This window comes from Herpailurus yagouaroundi, unplaced genomic scaffold, assembly GCF_014898765.1.
Source record: "Herpailurus yagouaroundi ecotype Mexico unplaced genomic scaffold, PumYag 140, whole genome shotgun sequence".
NCBI lineage: Eukaryota > Metazoa > Chordata > Mammalia > Carnivora > Felidae > Herpailurus > Herpailurus yagouaroundi.
Genome location: NW_024412395.1, coordinates 3,075,974 through 3,098,729, shown reverse-complemented (window position 1 = coordinate 3,098,729; position 22,756 = coordinate 3,075,974). Strand labels below are relative to the sequence as shown.

At 38.2% G+C, this 22,756-nt stretch overlaps 1 protein-coding gene across 10 annotated transcripts in view; it reads right to left on the bottom strand.

Annotated features, from left to right (window-relative positions):
• WDR33 (WD repeat domain 33) overlaps positions 1-22,756 on the bottom strand; it is a 110,596-nt gene that overhangs the window by 27,107 nt on the left and 60,733 nt on the right. The window contains exon 8 of one of the 10 annotated variants that reach the window (XM_040474730.1): positions 12,055-14,586. The exons of 7 other annotated variants lie outside the window; for them this stretch is intronic. In XM_040474730.1, coding sequence (XP_040330664.1) covers positions 14,576-14,586 — 11 coding nt within the window. In that variant the 3' untranslated portion in view covers positions 12,055-14,575. Of the gene's footprint in view, positions 1-12,054; positions 14,587-14,969; positions 15,020-21,580; positions 21,858-22,756 lie in introns of those variants that run through there. 2 more of the 10 variants (XM_040474729.1, XM_040474727.1) reach the window with 2 other exon arrangements.

Sequence of the window (22,756 nt, the reverse complement as noted above, 5' to 3'; positions counted from 1 at the left end):
TATTACTCGTCAATCAAAAAGAATGAAATCTTGCCATTTGCAACTACATGCTTGGAACTATTATGCTAAGTGAAATTAGTCAGAAAAAGACAAAAATCATATGACTTCACTCATATGAGGGCTTTAAGAGACAAAACAGATGAACATAAGGGAAGGGAAACAAAAATAATATAAAAACAGGGAGGGGGACAAAACAGAAGAGACTCATAAATATGGAGAACAAACTGAGGGTTACGGGAGGGGTTGTGGGAGGGGGGATGGGCTAAATGGGTAAGGGGCACTAAGGAATCTACTTCCAAAATCATTGTTGCACTATATGCTAATTTGGATATAAATTTAAAAAAATAAAAAATTAAATTTAAAAAAATGTTATAGCCTTAATTCTCCTAGAAATTTACCTGTGTCTGTAGTTGTAAAATCACACCAAAATTTTACAAACATATTTATTGTTCCTTGTTTGATTCGCAAGACTGGAAACAACCCAAACGTCAATCAATGAGGGGTTACTTAGGAAAATTAAGGTAAATCCATGTAACTGAAAACAGTACAGCTGTTAAACTGAGGCAAGATGAGGGAACTTTTTGGGGGTGAAGGAAATGTTCTGTATCTTGATTATGGTGGTGGTTACAACAATGAAGCAAAGGAAAGGAACATTTTGAAGGGACTGAAATGTTACATATCTTCATTATGGTATATGTCAAAATTCATAGAACTGAATACCTAGCAAGGGTGAATGTTACCATGTGTAATTTAGACCTCAATAAGCCTGACTTTTAAAAAAATATAAGCAGAAAAGCAAGGTGTAATTTCATCCAATTTGTACAAAAGAAAACGTAGCTGATAATAGTTTCTTAGGGAAAAGAAATGCTATGGGAATAAGTAGGCATTTACTCTTGTACTGCCTGAAGTTTTTAACATGTTCTTTTATTACTTTACTTAATGGCAACTGCCTTTGGTCTCCTTATATTCAAATCTTAAGAAATGACTGATACTAATTAGTGCCTTTGTCTGTCAATACAGAACTAACCAGTGCTTGCAGTCCCAGGAAGATGTGCTTCAGAACCTCAGTGGGGATGCACTTTTTCGGACAGCTCTCAGACTCAGTATGAATGAATTAAGTTGTATATTTCAGGTTTTGTGAGCTGGGTGCTATATATAGAAGCTTAATTTTATATAAATTATTCTCTCACAGAAAAATGATGGAAGCCCAAACACACAGCTTACCAACTGTAACCATTAACCCAAAAGAATGTCTCTATACTAATTTTTATCATTTGAAAGGTCCCGAATTTCAGGATAGAACCATTCAAAATTCTTTGTGATCCCCAAATATGGAAACTTCAAGAACGTAATTAGTATTTGCAATGCTGAAGCAATTAACACAGATGGAATTGAAAATTTATTCAAGTGATAACCGTTTTTACGACCCAGTGACCTAGGTATTTTAGAGCTAACATCTTGCTAATGGCTCAAGATCTAAGACTAAAAACTTCTTGCCAATGGAAGACCAAGCAATTTTTAAAGTGGCCCTTAATTGTAACTTTTCAGAATCAAGCCTGAAAATATGAAGATAAAATTCAACATCAAACCCGCTCCAGGTACTACAAAGCCTAACACAGGGCAAGGTGTAGCCTTGCAGGGATCTGACAGGAGTCTACAGGTAGACTGTGGTAAACACATATAGTCTTCCATAGGAGAAGAGCTTTAAAGAGCCAGCAACATAGGTGCATGGTTACCAAGTAAAGATTCCAGGATCCCTGGGAAAGGTCACAGTACCTCTACCCACACTTGACTGCAATTAAAAAGGGAGGATAGGCTGGAAGAAAGATTAATATTCAAAGTTGGAGGTGCAATTGCTAAATTCTAAAACTAAGAGATTCCAGTTGCAAATCATTACATAAAGAACAAGACTGTCATAATAAATCTATGTGTGGAATCCCTTAAATACTTACAGATACTTAAGAATTTAACCTGCACTGTCCAATACAGTAAAACTTATCAGCCACACGTGGCTACTTAAATTTGTGTTAATCAAAGTAAAAATTTAGGTTCTTCAGTCACACTAGTGACTTTTCAAGTGCTTGACAGCCACATGGAACTATTGGCTAGCATACTGGACAATACAGACATGGAATAGTTCCATCATCACAAAAATTCCTATTGGACAACACAGGTATAGACTGTAATTAGCCATTTTAAAGAAAGTTCCTCCTTAAGTTCCCATATGGTATCATTTTTATTCACTGTTACATAATGAACAACAAAAGAAGTATCTTCAATTGATACTAGAGCCAGGGAAGACCTAAAGTTATCCAGTGCTGAAATTGTTACATTAAGATAAAGCTGAGGCCTAAAAGGGGTAAGCCAGTGCCCAGAGGTGGCCTGGATTTCCTTACCATCCCTATCTTCCCTTCACCTTACTATATAGAACATCCAAATGAAGTGGCAAAATACAGCTGACCCTTGAACAGGGGATTGAACTGCACAGGTCCACTTACATGCACATGTTTTTTTGATAAATACAGCACTGTACTGTAAATGTATTTTCTATTACTTATGATTTTCTTGGTAACATTTTTTTCCTCTAGCTTACTTTATTCTAAGAATACAACATATAATACATATGACGTATAAAATATGTATTTATCAACTGTTTATGTTATCAGTAAGGCTTTCCCATCGACAGTAGGTTATGAGCAGCTAAATTATTTTTAGGGAATCAAAAGTTACACATGGAGTTTGCAGCGGAGGGATCCAGGTCCCTAACCCCTGCATTGGACAAGGGTCAAAAAGGTTCCTCTTGTTTCACCATCAGTCACATGTAACTGAGGAGACTGCAGTAGACCAACTTCTGTACACCTTTCCATGTCTCAGAATGACAGAACAGAATCGAAGGGTAAAATTTAAAAATAAATACATAAATAAGAATTGCTTCTTTTAACTACCTGAGAAGTAATCAGATGGATTCTGGAGACCAGGGAGTCTTATTAAGAATAAAGGGATGTGGGGGACAAGGGGGAAGAAAAGAAAAAGAAAGGAACGTGGCAACCATGACCTAACTCCACCCAAAGAAATTATAAACTAACTTAACAATACTAGGTTACCTTTAGAGATTAAGCTTTGGGGGAACGAATTCTGCATCATTTCTTAGCTAGCTAACACTCTCTTCCAGTCCTAGCTAAATGAACAGTGACAGAATTAGCATCTTTTAGGAGACAGGTGGTACTGCTTTGTGGATGAACTGGAGTCTGACACACCACACTTGTTTAACTTACTTCTTCAAAATAATTATTTGCAAAAAATAGCCATAAGTTGTACACCAGAATTTATGCCAAATAGGAAGAAAACAACAATTTTACTTATTACACGTGATCATTCCTTCACACGCTCATTTGTGTGCTTTCCCTTGCTCATTAATTCAAAATAAGTGTGCACAATAGCAACATTTATTGGGCTCCTACTTTGGATGCTCAATCTCTAAAATATGTATGTGATCACCAAACAAAATGAGGACTGAACACTGGGGAAATATTTGTAGAATCATATAATGCAGGTACAGTAACTTTCAACAAAGTTAATACTTAGAATAAAATGCCGAATAAAGACTGAAATCAAGCAACCAAAAACTAATGGTTCTTAAGAGACTTTTCTCCACAAATGAAAACAGAAAAATCTCTTTTTAAAAAAAAGTTACATAACTTGCCTAAAATAGCAAGATGCAGAATGCAAAACAATTTTTCCTAATTTGATGTGTTTTTCTTAGGACAGATCCTAGAAATAAAATGCAGAGACTTCTTAATAAAACCTAAAACTCTAAGAATAACAGGACAGATGCTTTAGTCATTAGATATTTGATGAACAGTCCCAGATGTACGTTTGTAGAAAGTGGAGGCTTTTCTATTTCCTATCTCAGAACCGTAACATGTAGTTCAGTGACAGAAGCCAGTAGGGGAATGAGGTCTGTTTGTGGACTCTTCCTTTAGAAGAGGAGGTTCCCTGGCTTCTGTGATATTGTATGTAAACTGTGTGCCTCTGTGTATTCAAGAACCTCATCTCTCCTCCACAGCCTCACCAGATCCTAAGGCATCTGTCATCCCACACAGGTAAATAGTCCTGCCTTAAGACAATGCATATGACCCCAAGGCTCGGTGAACAGTCTGAAAACCAGTATTTTTATTTGAAGGTCAAATATAGTGTCCATTTTCCCATTTTATTTTTCCTGGATCAGGCCAGTATATGAACAAATCTTAAGAAAAATTTCTTTTACACATAACTTACAAAAAGCACCAAGATTTTCTAATACAGAAGAAAAAAAGCAAACAAAGAATTCAAGTACCATCTCATACATTAACAGTTGAAGAACTGTTATTCAAGAAAATGTGTCAAACAATAACAACAAACTCCATCTACTTCCAGCCACAGGAACATAAATGTGACAGATCAGTTTAAAGCAAAGGGTATTTGTTGCCAGGGTCCACAGCCAGACATTTTAGTATTCAATAGATTAGCTAACTCCATTAAAAAATTAAACATCATAAATAACTTGTACGCTGGCCAATAAATAGGCAATTTATTAACATTTTACCTCCCTTTTTTTGCAAAATGATTTTAAAGCCAATCCAACTGTCAATGTCAACTGAAAGTGATACTATTAGTATTTCCGTCATCTAAATCTAGAAAGTGACATTAGTAAAAACTGATTTAAACTGATTAGTAAAAACTGAATTAAATGGAAAGTCAATCATGGAAACATTATACCTCTAGGCAGTGTTTTCAAGGAGTATGTTCCAAGCAACAACAGAGCACAAAATCTTGGATGAAGGGGTTCTGTGGTCAAAGAGTCAGGCAATGTTGAATTTTAAAAATTAAGTTGTTTTTTTTTTTTCCATGTCTGAGAGTTGCTTTCAATATAGATTACAAATCTGAAGGTGAGAATCTGACCATGGGTTTTTTTTTTTCCCTCAAACCACTCACGAGTCTCCCAGAAGATGAATGTGGGAAATTATGAAATGCTAGCTTATTATATTGTGTGCAGTGATGAACTCAAATTCAGGACCGCAGACACCTCTGAGGGAAGAGGGGAAGGGCACTGGGGAAGGGCGTGTAAAGGGATTTTCACCACGTCTGTAATGTGCTCTTCTTTCAAAACATTCAGAAATAAGCATGGCAAAATGGAAGGAGTTGACACAGCTGAGTGTTAACACAAAAGTGTTTACCAGGTTGTAAAAAACTGAAATGTATGGTGTCAGAAGAGTATCCAGTATACAGGCATAAAAATTCAAATGAAACAAGGGGGTAAGATACATCATAAATTTGCCAATCTCCTACTTAAGTCACACATTTAATTTGCATATGCAAGTAAAATGGTTTCTATTTATCTGTACCATGTATTTACATGAAGACTGACCTAAAAGAAACTGTCAGGTAGGTTAAAAACTGAAATTAAGCATACATGTCATAAGATTAATGCCAGGTAGCTACTTTTGGCATCAAAGTGAAATGTTTTATGAATATATGACATATAAATAATTTCTGAGCCCAATAAAAACATATACAGGTGTAAGTTTGCTAAAACTTACATGTCAGACTGCTACTGAACTTACACAATAATGTGGGGGAAGGGTGTAACAGAGGAAAAGCACAGCTTCCCTGAGTCAATTTAAAAGACTGTATTTAGAAAAATCTTGTGGATTATGTAAGGGAGAAAAACAATTAAGAGATGATTGATACAACAGGAAACTCTACACTTTCCCCCCAAAACACTGCCTGATAGTGTAAAGAATGAGTGTCAACACTCTATATTCTTCAGTTCAAAAAGCAGGAACATTGCATCATGTTTTCTGCCAACCAGCAAACTCTTTGTTGGTTTTTCTTCTTTTAAAATATTCAAAAAAAATAAAATTACATGTCTATTTTGGACAATATTCATCAAAGAAGCCTAAAGGGAAAGAATGCAACCAAATATTCTTTCAATCTCATTGCTATTTTACTGTCCCAAATATTAACAACCAGTATCACAAACCACAGGAGCCATTAGTCTGAGATGGGAGCTACCTGGTGTCCCATACACATGGCAGAAACCAGCTACAAAGTCCTTTATAAGAAAGTGTGCACTGGTATATATATATATATGTGTGTGTGTGTGTGTGTGTGTGTGTAAGATCAGAAGTTCTCTAGCAAACATTTCTGCACACATTCATAATTCAGTATTAATATACAGATGATGTAATAGTCTTAAAGAATCACGAAAAGAAGCATATAGTCACCACTTGAAAAACTAGAAAAGAAAGTATAAAAACCAAAAAAAAAAAAAAAAAAATCTTGGAAAGAATGATGGGAAGGCCTGGCAATACCAAGACTCCCAAGACTCCCAGAAAGAGTAGCACCTATGGTGTACCACATTAACAACAGAGTCACGAGTACCAGTAGACAGACACCTTGGCCAAAAGTGAAAAGAAGCCATGCCTGAAACCCCTAATAAAGAAGAAAAGGCAGAATCACAAAAGGAAAACGAGTAATTTTAAATTATACTTTAAGGCATTTTCTGGGAAAGCTTTCCTTCTGAAAAAAAGATTTAAAAAGTAAACTGGGGGCGCCTGGGTGGCGCAGTCGGTTAAGCGTCCGACTTCAGCCAGGTCACGATCTCGCGGTCCGTGAGTTCGAGCCCCGCGTCGGGCTCTGGGCTGATGGCTCAGAGCCTGGAGCCTGTTTCCGATTCTGTGTCTCCCTCTCTCTCTGCCCCTCCCCCGTTCATGCTCTGTCTCTCTCTGTCGCAAAAATAAATAAATGTTGAAAAAAAAAAAAATTTTAAAAAGTAAACTGATTCATCACCCTCAACTGGCCAGATTAAGATCACTGTTTTTTAAAGTTGGAGGTTTAGGTACACAAAAGCAATAAGGAATCCTGACCAAACTAGAAGTAATTAATTAACCCCATGATAATCATAGTTATGCCCAACATCAACTGTACTATCTCTTGAGTTTTGCCAGTATCTACTTGTGTATATTTGCACATTTTTGGCTCCCTATAAACCCTTTTCATCTACCACTAAGGAAGGTAACAATGGCAAACTTAAAAGAAATTTACCTGTATCAGAACAAGGTTACACAAACCCCTAAGTAACTGCTGGAGGCAGGTGTCTACCACATGATTCCCAGCAGACTGTAATTTCAAGCTATTATTACTAAGAACTTTTTCTATAAATACGTAATCCGAGATGGCATCAACACTCCAACTGGCTCTTGACTATTATCTCCCTTTCTGTTTCAAAGCAGAAATAAGAAAACAAAACCTCAGCTGGGAGCTGGTGATATTACTTAGCTTCCATCATAGTATAAACAGTCAAATAAATATGAGTCCACAATGACATAAATAACTGAATAAACAAATAAGAGTGGGGAGAAGAGTTGAATCTCTTGTGCATGAAAATTCCACATAACTTATGTAGTTACTGCACCCTCAAGGACATGAAGTGGAACTTCCCACACCTTAACTGTGGGCTGTGCTTCATGACTCTGCCTTCCAAAGAGCACAGCAGGGGAAGGCAGAGAAAGAGTAGCCTTACACTGGACAATTCTGACAAACACTGCCTCAACCTCGTGATCAAGGTCATCAGGTCATGTTGTTAGTGTACATCCTTGCTCTGAGGTAATGAAAAGGGCACGTGACCTCTGTGATGTTCCCCCTCAAATCCCATAAAACCACAACCAATCATGAGAAAAATATCAGATAAATCCCAATTGAGGGACATTCTACAAAGTACCATAAAATTTTCTCCTAAGTCATGATCTCATGGTTCACGGGATTGAGCCCTGCATCACGCTCTGCACTAACAGTGCAGAACCTGCTTGAGTTTCTCTCTCATCTCTCATCTCTCTCTGCCCCTCCTCTCTCTCAAAATAAATAAACATTAAAAAAAATTGTTTTAAAGACAGAGTAAAACTTCTCATCAAAACACTAGCTCCAAGAAGACTGGAACAAGATCTTGACAGTGCTAAAGTTGGGGGTGCGGGGGTGGAGGGAGACTCTGAATCTAGAATTCACTACCCAGTCAATGCCTCTTTTAAAGGTAAACATGAAATGAAGACATACAATAATTTTTTTAATGTCTCCCACAGATCTCAGAAAGAAAAAAATATTTACCATTCTAGAAATGTGGAAACCAAGTAATAAATACTTAGTAGGAAATGTGAAAATCCAAACTGCTTTAAGTTAAACTTAATATATTATAAAGAATACCAGCATTTCCTTGAGGTGATTAAAATCTGCCATCTTCTTGTATTTTACTGAATGAATAATGAAAAGCTGAGAGAGCAAAAAATACATCCATGCACATTGTATTAAAAATCAAAACTGTTTTCTTAGGGAAAAGAGATCAATGGTTAATTCTGCCCTCCTCTCTAAGCAGCATCAACACAGAATCACAAAAATTCTCATTTCCACATAGTCTACTAGACTTCCCTCCATAGGAAGAAAAGATGAAATTAGCTTTGTCCAGTAGGAGCACAGGTACAGTGCCAAAACAGTATTATTTGAAAGCAAAGAAAAGATATATTAAATATACTTTAATTCATATTGATACATTGTTTAGTGCTCATACATTATACAGCAGTTACTGGTAAAAAATATGGAGTAGGGGCACCTGGGTGGCTCAGTCAGTTGAGCATCCGACTCTTGATTTTGGCTCAGGTCATGATTTCCCACTTCGTGGGATCGAGCCCTACCTCTGCACTGACAGCACAGAGCCTGCCTAGGATTACCACTCTCTCTCTCTCTCTGTCCCTCTCTTAAAATAAATAAACATTGGGGCGCCTGGGTGGCGCAGTCGGTTGAGCGTCCGACTTCAGCCAGGTCACGATCTCGCGGTCCGTGAGTTCGAGCCCCGCGTCAGGCTCTGGGCTGATGGCTCAGAGCCTGGGGCCTGTTTCCGATTCTGTGTCTCCCTCTCTCTCTCTACCCCTCCCCCGTTCATGCTCTGTCTCTCTCTGTCCCAAAAATAAATAAATGTTGAAAAATAAATAAATAAATAAATAAATAAACATTTTTTTAAAAACCTGCAGTAAACCTGACCTGTTCAAACATCAGATGTCACCAGTTACAGCTTTGTGTAATTTACTTAACCCTTGCTAAACCTTAATATTTTTAAGTGTTAATACTCAATTATTGGGTTGTTTCAGGAATTAAATGAGAGCTATATAAATAACTTATCATCATGCCTGGCACACATTTTGAACAGTCAACAAATGCTCTTATTTTGATTCAATCTCTGCCCTGAAAAATTCCACCATGAGGACAGATATTTCCAGAGTCAGTTATCCAGCAAGAGCTCTTCCTACTATGAACAGAATACAGGAAAGCAGAAAATGGCTCCATTTAAAACTACTTCCACAAAGTAAGACTTAAGATTTAGCTAAATTTCAGTTTTCAAATGACCTCTGAGAAAAGAACACTGAGCTCCAATGACCAACATCCAAACCAAGTTTTAGACTTGATCTCATGCCGTGTCTCTCTCAGAACTGGAAAATCGAAAACGGGGGCCGTCATTGCCTGAATGACTTTGACTATGTTTTAAGTAACTAAGACAGATAATACTTTTGCTATAACTACGGATTCCACTAGACTAAGATAATGCAGTCTCCAACACAGAGACTTACTTTTATATGTATGGAGGAGATGTTTGACGATTCTCTACAGTTTCTCTTTTTTAAAGAATATTAATTCCTTTCTAGGGAGAAAGAAACCTACAGGAAAAATACCAGGTTTAACTCGAGTGTCTTTCAGTCATTTTACTCGATCACTTACCTCTAAATCCCCCACTGCCATGTATTATCTTAAGCTTCAAATACATGATTAAAAATTTAAATACATACTATTTTTTAAGATAATAGAGAAATGATGTAAGTAGGAAAAATGCCAGGAGGGAAGTAATGGAAATTGCTTTATTTCTATTTATTTTATTTCTAAAGGTCACTGATGTGAAAAAGAAATTATGTCTTAAAATAAATCATGATTTTAGTACTAAATGAAATGGTGTATACAAGCCCCTCCTTTACTTTCAAAGGTTTACAGTGGAGGCACTTATTTCCCAAGACCACTAATTTTATTAAAATTTCAAAAAACTTCAAGCCAAGTGTGAGCATTCTCAAAAAATAAGTGGGCTTATTACTGAAGAATAAACCAGAGCAGAAACAAACCAAACCCTAAATACACAGCACACTGTTAGAGGCCTTTAAGAGACTTGGGGGCAACTGGCTGTCTCAGCTGGAAGAGCATGGGACTCTTGATCTCGGAGTCGTGAGTTGAAGCCCCACACTGGGTGTAGAGATTACTAAAAAATAAACAATAAAAGACTCTAGGCTCCAAGACAGTTCAATGACAAAGGCTGTGATGTTGTAGTGAGGATAATTACAGAAGCTTCCATAAAGTGACTTGTCCAGGCCCCTGCTGACCTCTCATTTATACAGAACAGCCACCTTCAGTTAAAGTCAGACAACAGCTTTCTAAACAAAGCAGAAGTTAAGTCTTGGGAGAAACCCAAGAACAGGATTTAAGACTGGAGGAGAAAGCAGCACATAGCTTGAGGCAATGCCGCACTATGACCCCGAAGCAAGGACGGAAGGGAAGGAAGAGGAAGAGTGAATGGGGAAAGAGGAGACAAGAGAGGGAAGGAGGATGAGGAGGAGGGAGAAAGGAGAAGAGGCATTCTATCTGAGAGTGAAGTCAACCAAGCATTTCACCTCGTAACACAATCCACTTAACCGTGGCTTGTGGCAGCCACTGCTCACTCCACGCCTGTCCTTCCCACCATCACCACCCCCACCCCCACCCCCACAGTCAACAGTGAGGGCTGGCATCCAGGGGAGGAGACTCTGGGGTAAGTGGACTTATTTAATGGTAAAAGAAACGAAAGACAGCTACTTATGCTAACCAATACAAATCTTCATTCAAATATTTAACCAACCAAGGATCACTGAACATCTGAGAAAAGTCAAACAGGAAGAAAGAGAAAGACCAGGAAAAAAGAAAGATTAAGTTACCCCAGGGAAAACAAACAGGAACAAGACCAAGGCAAACCAAACCAAATAAGCTGACTGCTATGCTAAAAACGTAAAGGGGTATATTCATTTAAAACAAACAAAAAAAGCAGGTCACTATGAAAAACAAAAATACCAGGGAACCACTAGGAGATCTTGGAAATTACACACAGTGGTAAAATTAAAATTTCATCAGAAGGGCTACAGAACAGACTGGGCATGACTAAAGATAATATTCTGGAAGATAAAAACAGAAGAAATCTCCCAATTCTTTTTTTTTTTTTTAATTTTTTTTTTCAACGTTTATTTATTTTTGGGACAGAGAGAGACAGAGCATGAACGGGGGAGGGGCAGAGAGAGAGGGAGACACAGAATCGGAAACAGGCTCCAGGCTCTGAGCCATCAGCCCAGAGCCCGACGCGGGGCTCGAACTCACAGACCGCGAGATCGTGACCTGGCTGAAGTCGGACGCTCAACCGACTGCGCCACCCAGGCGCCCCCCCCAATTCTTAAGAGGAAAGGAGAGAAACAAAATATGAAAGGAACAGTTAATACAAGGCAGATAGCTCCAAGAGCCCCAACATTAATACATTAAAAGTTCTAAAAGAGATAACAGAAAATGATAATCAAAGAAAGAAGAAAAACTCTTTGAAAGAAAGATTTGAAATTGTAGATTAAAGTGAGCCAAAAAAGATAAAAGTTTAAAATGCTAAGGGCTGGGGCACCTAAGTGGCTCAGTCGGTTAAACGACCAACTCTTGATTTTGGCTCAAGTCATGACCTCACAGTGCATTGAGTTCAAGTCCCAAGTTGGGCTTTGAGCTGACAGCTTGGAGCCTGCTTGAGATATTCTCTCTCTCTCTCTCTCTCTCTCTCTCTCTCTCTCTCTCTGCCCCTCCTCTGCGTGCTCTCTCTTCCTCTTTCTCTCTTAAAAATAAACACTTTTTAAAATTTTTAAATAAAATATATGGGGAGCCTGAGTGGCTCAGTCAGTTAAGCATCCATCTCTTGATTCTGGCTCAGGTAATGATCTCAGGATCATGAGTAAAAGCCCCACAGTGGACTCCATGCTGAGTGTGAAGCCTGCTTAAGAGTCTCGCTCTCCTTCTACCATTCAAGCTTTCTAAAAAAATAAATAAATAAAAAATAAAATACTTACACCTTAGTGTGGGTACAGTAAGAAAAGAAGTTGACAGAGAAAGAGCAATCATTTCAAGAACATTCAGAAAGGAAATCTAGGTTATACGCATAATAATGAGAATCAGAATAACATCTGAAATTGATAGATAATAGAGGCCTTCAAAATTCTGAGGTGTATTCTAGAAGCAAGAATTCACAACCCAAACTATGAGTCAAATATGATGGCAAATTATACACCTCTCCAGGCACTAAGAATTTTGAAATGTATCTCCCAAACACTGTCTCCAGAAAAAAAAATTTTTTTTTCTGATGTAATGTCAATTAAACTGAGAAAAAATGAGTGGACTTAACAAAGGAAGCCAAAGAAATCCCAGTATGACTGCAGTCACTGGCCCAGAAGACAGTTCAAATCAAAGCAGGAAGTCAGAGAGCCGGCTAAAGAATGTCTTCAAAAATAAAAACAGGCAGCTTTCTGCCTCCAGGTCCTGTCCCCATGCTTTAATAAAATCACTTTTTTTTTGCACTAAAACAAACAAATAAACCAAAATTCATGTACTGTCACTGCAAAACTAAAAGAATTTTTAAATGCTTTTGGTGACATTACAAACAAAAAAACGAGGAAGTAGTTAGAAATTGCAAGAAAAACTAACGCACTAAAATCCTTGGCAATGTCTAAAAGTAAAGGGAGGAGAGAAAGTAGAAAGACACCGAGGGGCATGTGTTTCCTCATGTAACATAAGGTGAGTGAGTCAAAGGAGGTTGCTTAAAGTTGGTGGCCCGAAAAACTAATGAACTAATAAGCACATCGAAAGCTATCAGAAACCATCAAAACAACTATAATTTGTAATGATAAAACCCAGGAGGCAGAAGGCAGTTGGTGGTGTAAGTACATGAAACTCTTCATCTTTCATGACAGGAAGTAAAGAGACACCATATCAGACAGATATACCAAGAAATATATTATTTTAAATTCTGATGGTAACCACAGGAATAAAAACAAATTGGCTTAAAATTTTATCTCTGGGGAGTCGTAATGGATTGGCAGATTTTTATGTTTCAAATTCCATCCTGCTATGATGTCGGAGAAAAGACTTTACCATGTGAGCAGATTGTAACTTTTAAAAATAAGATTGCATTCTTAAATGGTGGGAAAATCCTAAAATGTTAACCCTGTCATCTTTAGTTTTTGGCTAGACCACAACAACATTCTTAAACTTTATCATTAAGGACTCCAGGACTGTGAGGACAACTGAAAAGTATCTCCCAAAAGCTTAAATGTTCATAGTCTTTGATCCATCAGGTTCACGGTTAGCTGTCTATCCTAAAGGAAAACTTACATGAGTGGGAACAAATAAAAAGGTACAAGAAAGCTTAGTGTACAACTCTAAACGTCTTGCAAATCCTAAACGTCTGTCAATGAGAATGGTTATGTAAGTTATGGTAGATACATGCTATGGAATGTTATAGTTACCTAAAAAGACTGAGGTAGTAATGACACGGAAACATGACCGTGATATATTGTGGTGGGAGAAAAGCAAACAGCAGAAGAATATACATGTGGTATAATCCCATTTCATGTAGTTTTTTTAATGTATACCTTTTTGTATATGCGTAAGAACTGTGGAAACATACACACCAAACTATTAACAGAATAGTGATGAACTCTGGACATGAGACTGAAAAAGGGGAGAGACAGAGCTTTCACTTCTAATTGTGTGAACTTTTTATGAATGTTTATTACCTTTGTAAAGGCAGAAAACCTCAAGAAGATAACTTCCACATTAATCCCACCCAGTTCTTTCCTTACCTTTCCACCCCTCCACTCCCCCAACACTGTTGCACCACAGATCTCAGCCTTCCATCTGGCACATGGTGGGGATGTGTGAATCCAGACCTTACAATACTCTCCGAATCTTACTTCCGTGCGATACACAGAAAATACTTGCTGCCATGCATGACTGATGAAAACAATGCATCTTAATGTTGCATTTAGTCTTCGGCTTGGTTGGCTGCGGTATGGCATTGCTAATAAAGCCAAAGTTACAAGTGATATCCCCACATCAGCCAAAAACTGTTATGCAGTCTGCTTTCATACTCATCGGTCATCTTCCTGGTGACAGTACAAGGTGTGGAAAGAGCAAAGTAAATCCATTTTAACTAGTGGGAACAAACGGACAGTGGGCTTCAGTCTCATGGTTGTATTCTGAAGAACACACATGCACATTTGTGTGACCAGTTTACACATTTCTTTGCCAGTCGACTGTACACAGTCACTGAGTTGTGTCATGTTGCCCAGAGAGCGCTGGTCAGCTGAGTATCTGCAGCAACACTGCCTGTCTGTGCTCTGTGGGAATAGTGTGATGCTGGGGTATGTGGGACCACAAAGTTCTCAGTTTCTGTTCTTTAATTCCCGTCTTCAGTCATCACAGTGAACAAAAAAATCAAAGTAATATGACAGACTGAAGGCTACACAACCTTCACTGTGCTTGAAGTATCATTTTTCTTTCATTACTAATTTTTAGAGAAGGCAACAGTAAGAGGAGAAAATCAAGACTGACGGATAATAGAATATATGTGGACTTACAAAGGGACCACAGTACTAGTTATATAAATATCTCTAACGATGGAGTATTGGATTCTGATCTAAACTTAAAATGTCTATTAAAGGGGCGCCTGGGTGGCTCAGTCGGTTGAGCATCCGATGTCGGCTCAGGTCATGTATCTCAGGGCTCATGGGTTTGAGCCCCGTGTCGGGCTCTGTGCAGACAGCTCAGAGCCTGGGGCCTGCTTTGGATTCTGTGTCTCCCTCTCTCTCTCTACCCTCCTCCACTCATGCTCTGTCTCTCTCTGTCTCAAAAATAAAAAAAACATTAGAAAAAAAATTTTTTTCAATGTCTATTAAAAATGCCCAAATAAACAACTCACACAACAAAAACGTACCATGCTTTTGGCCCTTATATTTTTTTCAGGATACTGTAAACCTAGTAAAAAGTAGCAACGGAAAAGGGGCACCTGGGTGGCTCAGTCGGTTATACATCTGACTTCAGCTCGGGTCATGATTTCACAGTTTGTGAGCTGGAGCCCTGCATCGGGCTCTCCGCTCTCAGAGCAGAGCCCACTTTAGATCCTCTGTCTCCCTTTCTCTCTGCCTCTCCCCTGCTCACGCCCTCTCTCTCAAAAAAAAAAATTTTTTTTTTTTTAAGTAGCAATGAAAAGAAAATTCTGCTACAAATCTGTAAGACAACTCAGTATATCTTATGCTCACCAACTATCAACTGACCTGACCAGAACTCAAAAAGAAAAAAGCTAGGAGTTATCAAGAAGACTCCAATCATTATCTGTTCAAAAAGCAAACAGGCAAGCAACAGACCAAAGGAAAAGCACAGAATCTGGGGGACAGTGCCTGGGGAATAATGGAGGTGCACTACCGCCTTAAGGGAATATGGTGGTTCTGAGATGACAGTGGAAGTAAAGTATGAGGACTTAAATAAAGTTTTAAAAAATTAGTCATAGTTCCATTTCAATGTTATTTATTTAAATGTGGCTTACAATACAATTAATTTGATTGATGACACTTCTAATCCTAAGAACCCATACTGAAAATAGGATAACCACATATAATATCCCATCCCAAATCCCAACTCTTGATCTAGTCATCTCCTTTTAAATAAATCCTTCATAATGCCTTTCCTAATGAGCTCTAAAATCCTCTTAAATCAAATTCACTGAAATATGTGACTTTCTTTACACCATCTTTCTTTGCACATAAGTGATGTAAGCAACACACATTTACTGCATGCCTGCCACGTGAGAAGGGGATCTTCTGTGTGCTTCTCCGACTCTCACAACCACCCTGTGAGGTAGGTATCATTAGCCCCACATGACAGAGGAGGAAACACAAACTCAGGTGGACTTGCCCAGTGGCAGAGCTGGGACTCAAAGCCAGAACTACGGACTCTCAGATGACTTATGACTGCCCCCAGGGAAAAACTATACTGTACCTAGAATTCTGGCACAGCTGGAGAAGAGGCTCGATAATTTTAAGTTCCTTTTTCCTCATCACTTAAGCATTGTAAACAGCAATTACACAATGTTCTCCTACCATTAAGTTATTTTTTTAATTTGGAGGGCATCTTTTATTTATTCGTTTATTTTTTAAGTTATCTCTACACCCAGCATGGGACTCAAATTCATGACCCCAAGATCAAAAGTTGCATGCTCTACTGACTGAGCCTGCCAGGCACCCCTCTTATCATTAAGTTTTGAATGTTAACAACACACAAAATAAAATTTACCCCTCCCATTTTACAGGGAAAAAATAACATACTACAAATAGACTTACAGTCATCATTAATTAGGAAAAGACATAGTAAACTGTACTATTATTCCACATCAATCCATCTGGTAGATGGATACTTACAAAGACATAAATGTAAATCCACTGGTTGTAATAAATCATAGAGGAGTAAATCCTGTGGGGATCATTAAAGTGGGTTGCTGCCCAGACAGATTTAGTTTCAAAACACAAAACCTGATCCAGAAACTTTAACCAAGAGAATGTACCACAAACCTACATGCCTAAATTATATGAAGACATGTCCTGGCATCAACACATAATTTAGACACTGATAAAAATGGTTATGTAATAGTTCCCTGCTAATCTTAAAATTGTGGTAACTCTAGGATCCCTTTTCCTATGCAAAAATACGTGCTGTAGTTGGCAAATAAAATCTAAATGATAGTTCATTTTAGGGTGTTTAAAACTTAAAACACACACATTTTTCTGCGTGGAATGGTCTTTAGGTCTGAAACGTTATCGCCCTTAGTTGGGTCCAAAGCAACCACACTCTAATGCTACTACTGCTCTATCAAAAGCACCAAGATGTAAAAAGTTTTGCAATCTAAATACTTTCTTAAAGGTTTCTGAGAATCTCATGAATATTCAAAGCTATCATAAAGCTATGAAGAGTTCAATGACCGAACATTATATTCTTTGTTGCCACAGGAAAATTCCACAGACCAACAACAGATCTAGTAGTACTGCAGGAGGAAGACTGGTTTGCCTAGAAGGTATCCTGCCTGATGGAACTACACACTTTGCATTCTCCCTTCTTGTGACACTACCCAAATGTGCTACTCAGCTAAGTCTTAACTACTAACCTAACTTTTCTAGTTCTAACACTTACTCATTTTTATTTTTACCACAGTTTTTATTTTTTTCAATATTAAGGAGAATACCCTCAACTTGTTATTCAAGATGAAGATATATAAAGAAGCAACTGATACATATTGCAGTTTACTAGGACACAAAATTTTGTCCTCAAGACCTCCAATTTAGAAGTATCTCTGGACCTGCCTGAGCCGATGCTCCAGAAACATGTGATTTTTAAAAATTACTACTTTTAAAGCTACAAAAACTATAAAACTACTTTATTAATCATACATATATTCTTCTGTATACTGTAATAAAATCATGCAGTGCTTAGTCTAGAATATATGTGAAATTAAGAGACTATTAAAAGTGATGACTGTAAAGCAAAAATCAGCTACCACTAGTATTGCTCATGAAGACAGGAACGGCTATTTGACCCCTTCTTCCATACCCAGGGTCTGGCACTTAGTAAGCAGCAATTATTTGAATAAATGAATAGATATAAATTTCCCTTTCATGCTCTTTGATGAACATGACTAAGATGGCTATGAAAACATGATCCTTTTTTTTTTTTTTACCTTAAGTCAATCTGACAGTTCATAAGGAATTTTTACAATTATTATAATTTTTTGTTTGGAGAGAGAGAGAGAGAGAGAGAGAGAGAGAGAGAGAGAGTGTGTGTGTGTGTGTGTGTGTGTGTGTGTGTGTGTGTGTGTGAGGGGGAGAGGGATAGACAGAGAGATAAAGAAAATTCCAAGCATGATCCACACTCAGCACAAAGCCCGACACGGGGCTTGATCCCACAACCCTGGGATCACAACCCGAGCCGAAATCAAAAGTCAGACACTCAACTAATTGAGCCACCCAGGAACCCCAATTATTATAATTTTTACTCGTAAAGTATTTGACAGAGTTCTTAAATCTTTAAAATCCCTTTGGTATTTACTGCTTTATATTAACATAGATAATATAGAAAATGAATGACTGACCCTTCCCAGATGGAAATAAACCACCCCTGAAGCACTACAAACCAATCCCTGGATACCAAATTTAGTGGGGTAAACCCTGGGATCCTCCAGAGAGATGAATGCAGAAAAACTCACACATCTCATTTCTTTTATTAAAAAGAACATGTTTGTATTTTATCCAATACTTCTAGCCAGCTGAAAACTGATGTGCTTCCCAACTGTTTTTGTTTTATAAAAACATAACTATTGGTACCACTGCAGCTTGTTCCAATGACATGCCCAATGTCATGGCTACTGAATCCTGACCTCCCCCCACCCCAAGCTGGTTTCTACAGAGTGAGAAGCCAGTTTGGATTTAAATGCTTTTAAGTTTAAAAAAAAAAAAAAAAAGCAGTCTCTGACCCCTGAGAAATAATCTAATACTCACAGCTAAGCCGCAATGTTATTATAAACTGATTTGACATTTACCATTTTGCTCTCCTGATCTCTCCAGACATCTCTGTCATTCTGAGACCATAATGAAGTCAGATCAAAAAAAGATCACCGTTCAACCCACAAAATATAAAATGTCTCTTATGCTAAATGAGTGACAGCCCTCCCTCCCCCAAATTACCCAAAGCCCAGATCCTGTAATACAATCTTTGTAACACCCTCTCACTGAGACACCCCATAGTTCCCTATGGTCTGTATTCTTTGCTGCAGAGAGTATTAAATCCAACTTGCTCAATTACAAGTGTTCCTGGAGGTCTCTGAATGAAGGGTATTGACGTCTGTAAATACTAATGGTGGAATGAAAATAGACTACATGTTCTAGGGTTACAAAACGGTTCCAAAATATGGCTTATTAGTACACATCTCACAATTCACAGAGAGGGCAGCTTTGGATAACTTTGGTATAACACTTCTTCCATTTTGCTTTTAATGTCAAGACCATGCTAACATGTGTTGAAAGTTCAGATAAAATAAAAAGCATTAATGACAATCGTACTGAAAATTGTTAAGGCATGTAGGAAAAGCCCAGCTAGCAATGTTCATTAGGAGAATGAGCAGGGGCGCCTGGGTGGCTCAGTTGGTTAAGTGTCTGACTCCAGCTCAGGTCATGATCTCGTGGTTTGTGAGTTCGAGCCCCACGTCGGGCTCTGTTCTGACAGCTTAGAGTCTGGAGCCTGCTTTGGATTCTGTGTCTCATTCTCTCTCTGCCCCTCCCCTGCTCACACTCTGTCACTCTCAAAATAAATAAACATTAAAAAGTTTAAAAAAAAAAACAAAAAAGAATGAGCAGGCATTCGCCAGGAACAATGTCAATCGGGGACATGCTCACATATCTGGGCTATACCCAGATGCAGAAGTGTTTTAAAACAAGGACTCCAGTAAGATACCCAACAATAATAAAGCCAAAGGTGTAAGGAAAAGAAAAGGTGGCAGAGGGTAACTTTTTCTTTAAATAGTGTTCACCATAACTACTGGAAAATCCGGGTAACAGGCTGTGAGAGGAAAAGGAAAGCAAAATTTTTCTATGTGCTCTTCACTGAAAGATTTTCTCAATGTGCAAAATCTCCCACTTTGCAGCTAGATGTTATTTTTGTAAGTATAAATCACACCACACAGAGGTATAAAAACCAAGAATACCAACTTAGAAAAAAAAACAAGTCCTTACAACACAAATAAATCTACTGAAGACACTAAAAAGCTAGAAATCCTGAAGAACCTGAGGGGAATAATAATTTTTTTTAAAACCCTTCTCTGCCCCAAAGATAAGGCAGAAAACACCTTTTAAGTGTCAATTGTATAATCAGATTTTTACAAACCTATGAAAATAAAGCTCCCATTACCTACCTACCTTTTAGATAAAACTGAAAGATTTTCATGTCTAGGAGGTGGGGACATGGGTTGTGTGTGTGTGTGTACACACACACACACACACACACACACACACACACACCACTTCCCCAAGTGCCTACTGTGTCCTTCCTGGACTTGGAAGACTAAGTGTGGATCATCACATAAAAGTCACTGTCTTCGAAGGCACATCATTTCTGAGCAACCTGCACTGTATGGGAATTTTGGTTCAGAGAAAAAAAATACATTCATCACCACTACCCTCTCATCTGTGTAGCACATAAAGTGTTATATATATTACAATCTGATTTCCGTTAGGCATTACCACTTACTTTTTATGGATCATGAAAACCTTGTTACAAGTAGAAGGAGCAATGATTTAAACTCATCTTCTGATGCCATTATGTAGTTCAAAACTATGAGGGGCGCCTGGGTGGCGCAGTCGGTTGAGCGCCCGACTTCAGCCAGGTCACGATCTCACGGTCCGTGAGTTCGAGCCCCGCGTCAGGCTCTGGGCTGATGGCTCAGAGCCTGGAGCCGGTTCCCGATTCTGTGTCTCCCTCTCTCTCTGCCCCTCCCCCGTTAATGCTCTGTCTTTCTCTGTCCCAAAAAATAAAATAAAAAACGTTGAAAAAAAAAATTTTAAAAAAAACAAAAAAAAAAACAAAAAACTATGATTTAAGGGGCACCTGGGTGGCTCAGTCAGTGAATCATCCAACTTCGGCTTAGATCATGATCTTGCAGTTCGTGAGTTTGAGCCCCGCACTGGGCTCTGTGCTGATGGCTCAGAGCCTGGAGCCTGCTTCAGATTCTGTGTCTCCCTCTCCCTCTCTGCCCCTCCCCCACTTGCACTTTGTCTCTCTCTCTCAGATAAATATTAAAAAAAAAAAAACAGAAACCAAAAACTATGATTTCGGAGCACCTGGGTGGCTCAGTCGGTTGGGTGTCCGACTTCTGCTCAGGTCATGATCTTGCAGTCTGTGAGTTCAAGCCCCATGTCGGAGACTGGAGCTCTTCAGATTCTGTCTTCATCTCTCTCTGCCCCTCCCCTGCTCTCACTGTGTGTCTCTCTCTCTCAAGAATAAAATAAAAACATTAAAAAACCCTATGATTTCAATATAAAAATGAGAACCAATTTTTAAAAAACTATTTAAAAGCTTGTTCAAAGATAATACGTATTATATGAAGTAATGCCTGTGTAACTTACAGTAGGAAAAGAGAGTTTGTGGTCTCCAAGTCCATGTGGTGAAGGAGGTATTAGGTATTTTGGAGAATAATGGGCTAAATATTCTAAGTTACATTTTATAGTACGTTTATATCCTTTCATCTGTATTTGTATTAGAGTATTAGAGATAATCCAATTAAGAAGGCTGACTTTTCCACTAACTCCCGACCTCCTCTGTAAACCTCTTCTACAATTTTTCTATGAAAAAGAGAATTACGACCCAGTGAATTTTAGCACATTTAATTCAAGTGTCATTCTACAATAACAATGAAAAAAGACACCAAACTGTTGACTACTCTCTCTTTACAATGTAATCCTAATAGTGCCAAGTTTTATCCTTTATGATGATCACAGACCTTGGTGTGCCTCCTCCAGGACTAAAACTCTCCTCTTTCAAATACTTTTCATTTCATAAGCATCAATATCTAATATCCAATTCCTAAATCAGAACTGTCACCACCTGATTTCCCCAGTGTGGGAGGGCAGCAGTGTTTTTTTTCCCTTAAAAAAAAAAATGGCCAAATATTAAAAAAAAACCTAAATTTCAAACAGTTCATTCAAAGAGTTAAAGTATTTTACAGTAATTGACTTAATAATTTCTCTTCTAGAATTTAATAAACCAAATAAAATGCCTAGCAAATCACTTGAAGATTTTTTTTTTTAAAGAGAGAGAGAGAGAGAGAGAGAGAGAGAGAGAGACCATAAGCAGGGGAAGGGGAGAGAGAGAGACACACAGAATCCGAAGTAGGCTCCAGGCCCTGAGCTGTCAGCACAGAGCCCAACGCGGAGCTCACCTCTCGAAGTGCGACATCATGACCTGAGCCAAAGTCAAGACACTTAACCAACTGAGTCACCCAGGTTGGGTGAGCCCGAGTTTTTGTTTAAATAAGCATTTTATTTTTACCAAGAAGATCCTTGGTAATTTACATTTCCATGACACATTAAAACAATAAATCTGTAAAGCAATAATACACTTTTAAAAGATGTAAATGAAAGTTTCCATAAATTTCTAGAAAATGATGAAACATGTAAACTATTAATAACCAAACTTCCACAGTATTTAACATTCAGGGCCTACAGAAATAACATTAAAACTGGGCACTGTATTGTATGACCTCAAAAAAGCAGAATTTAAGTTTGGGAATTATTAAACTTACAGTGTTCTTTAATGCCTAGTATCCCCTTTAATACCATTCTATTTGCTCTTAGAATCACTTTATCAGTAGGGCCAATATCTGCTACACCTGAGATAAGGATTTAGCCTCCCACCCTCCAACAAACTCCACTAAAGACTTTTGGGGTAGAACAGGTGACATCCCAGCTAGTCTGATGGGATGGAGTAGTGGCTGATCAGAAGGCCCCAAAAGATGACATTAGGTTTCTGTATTTAAGTCCCGTCT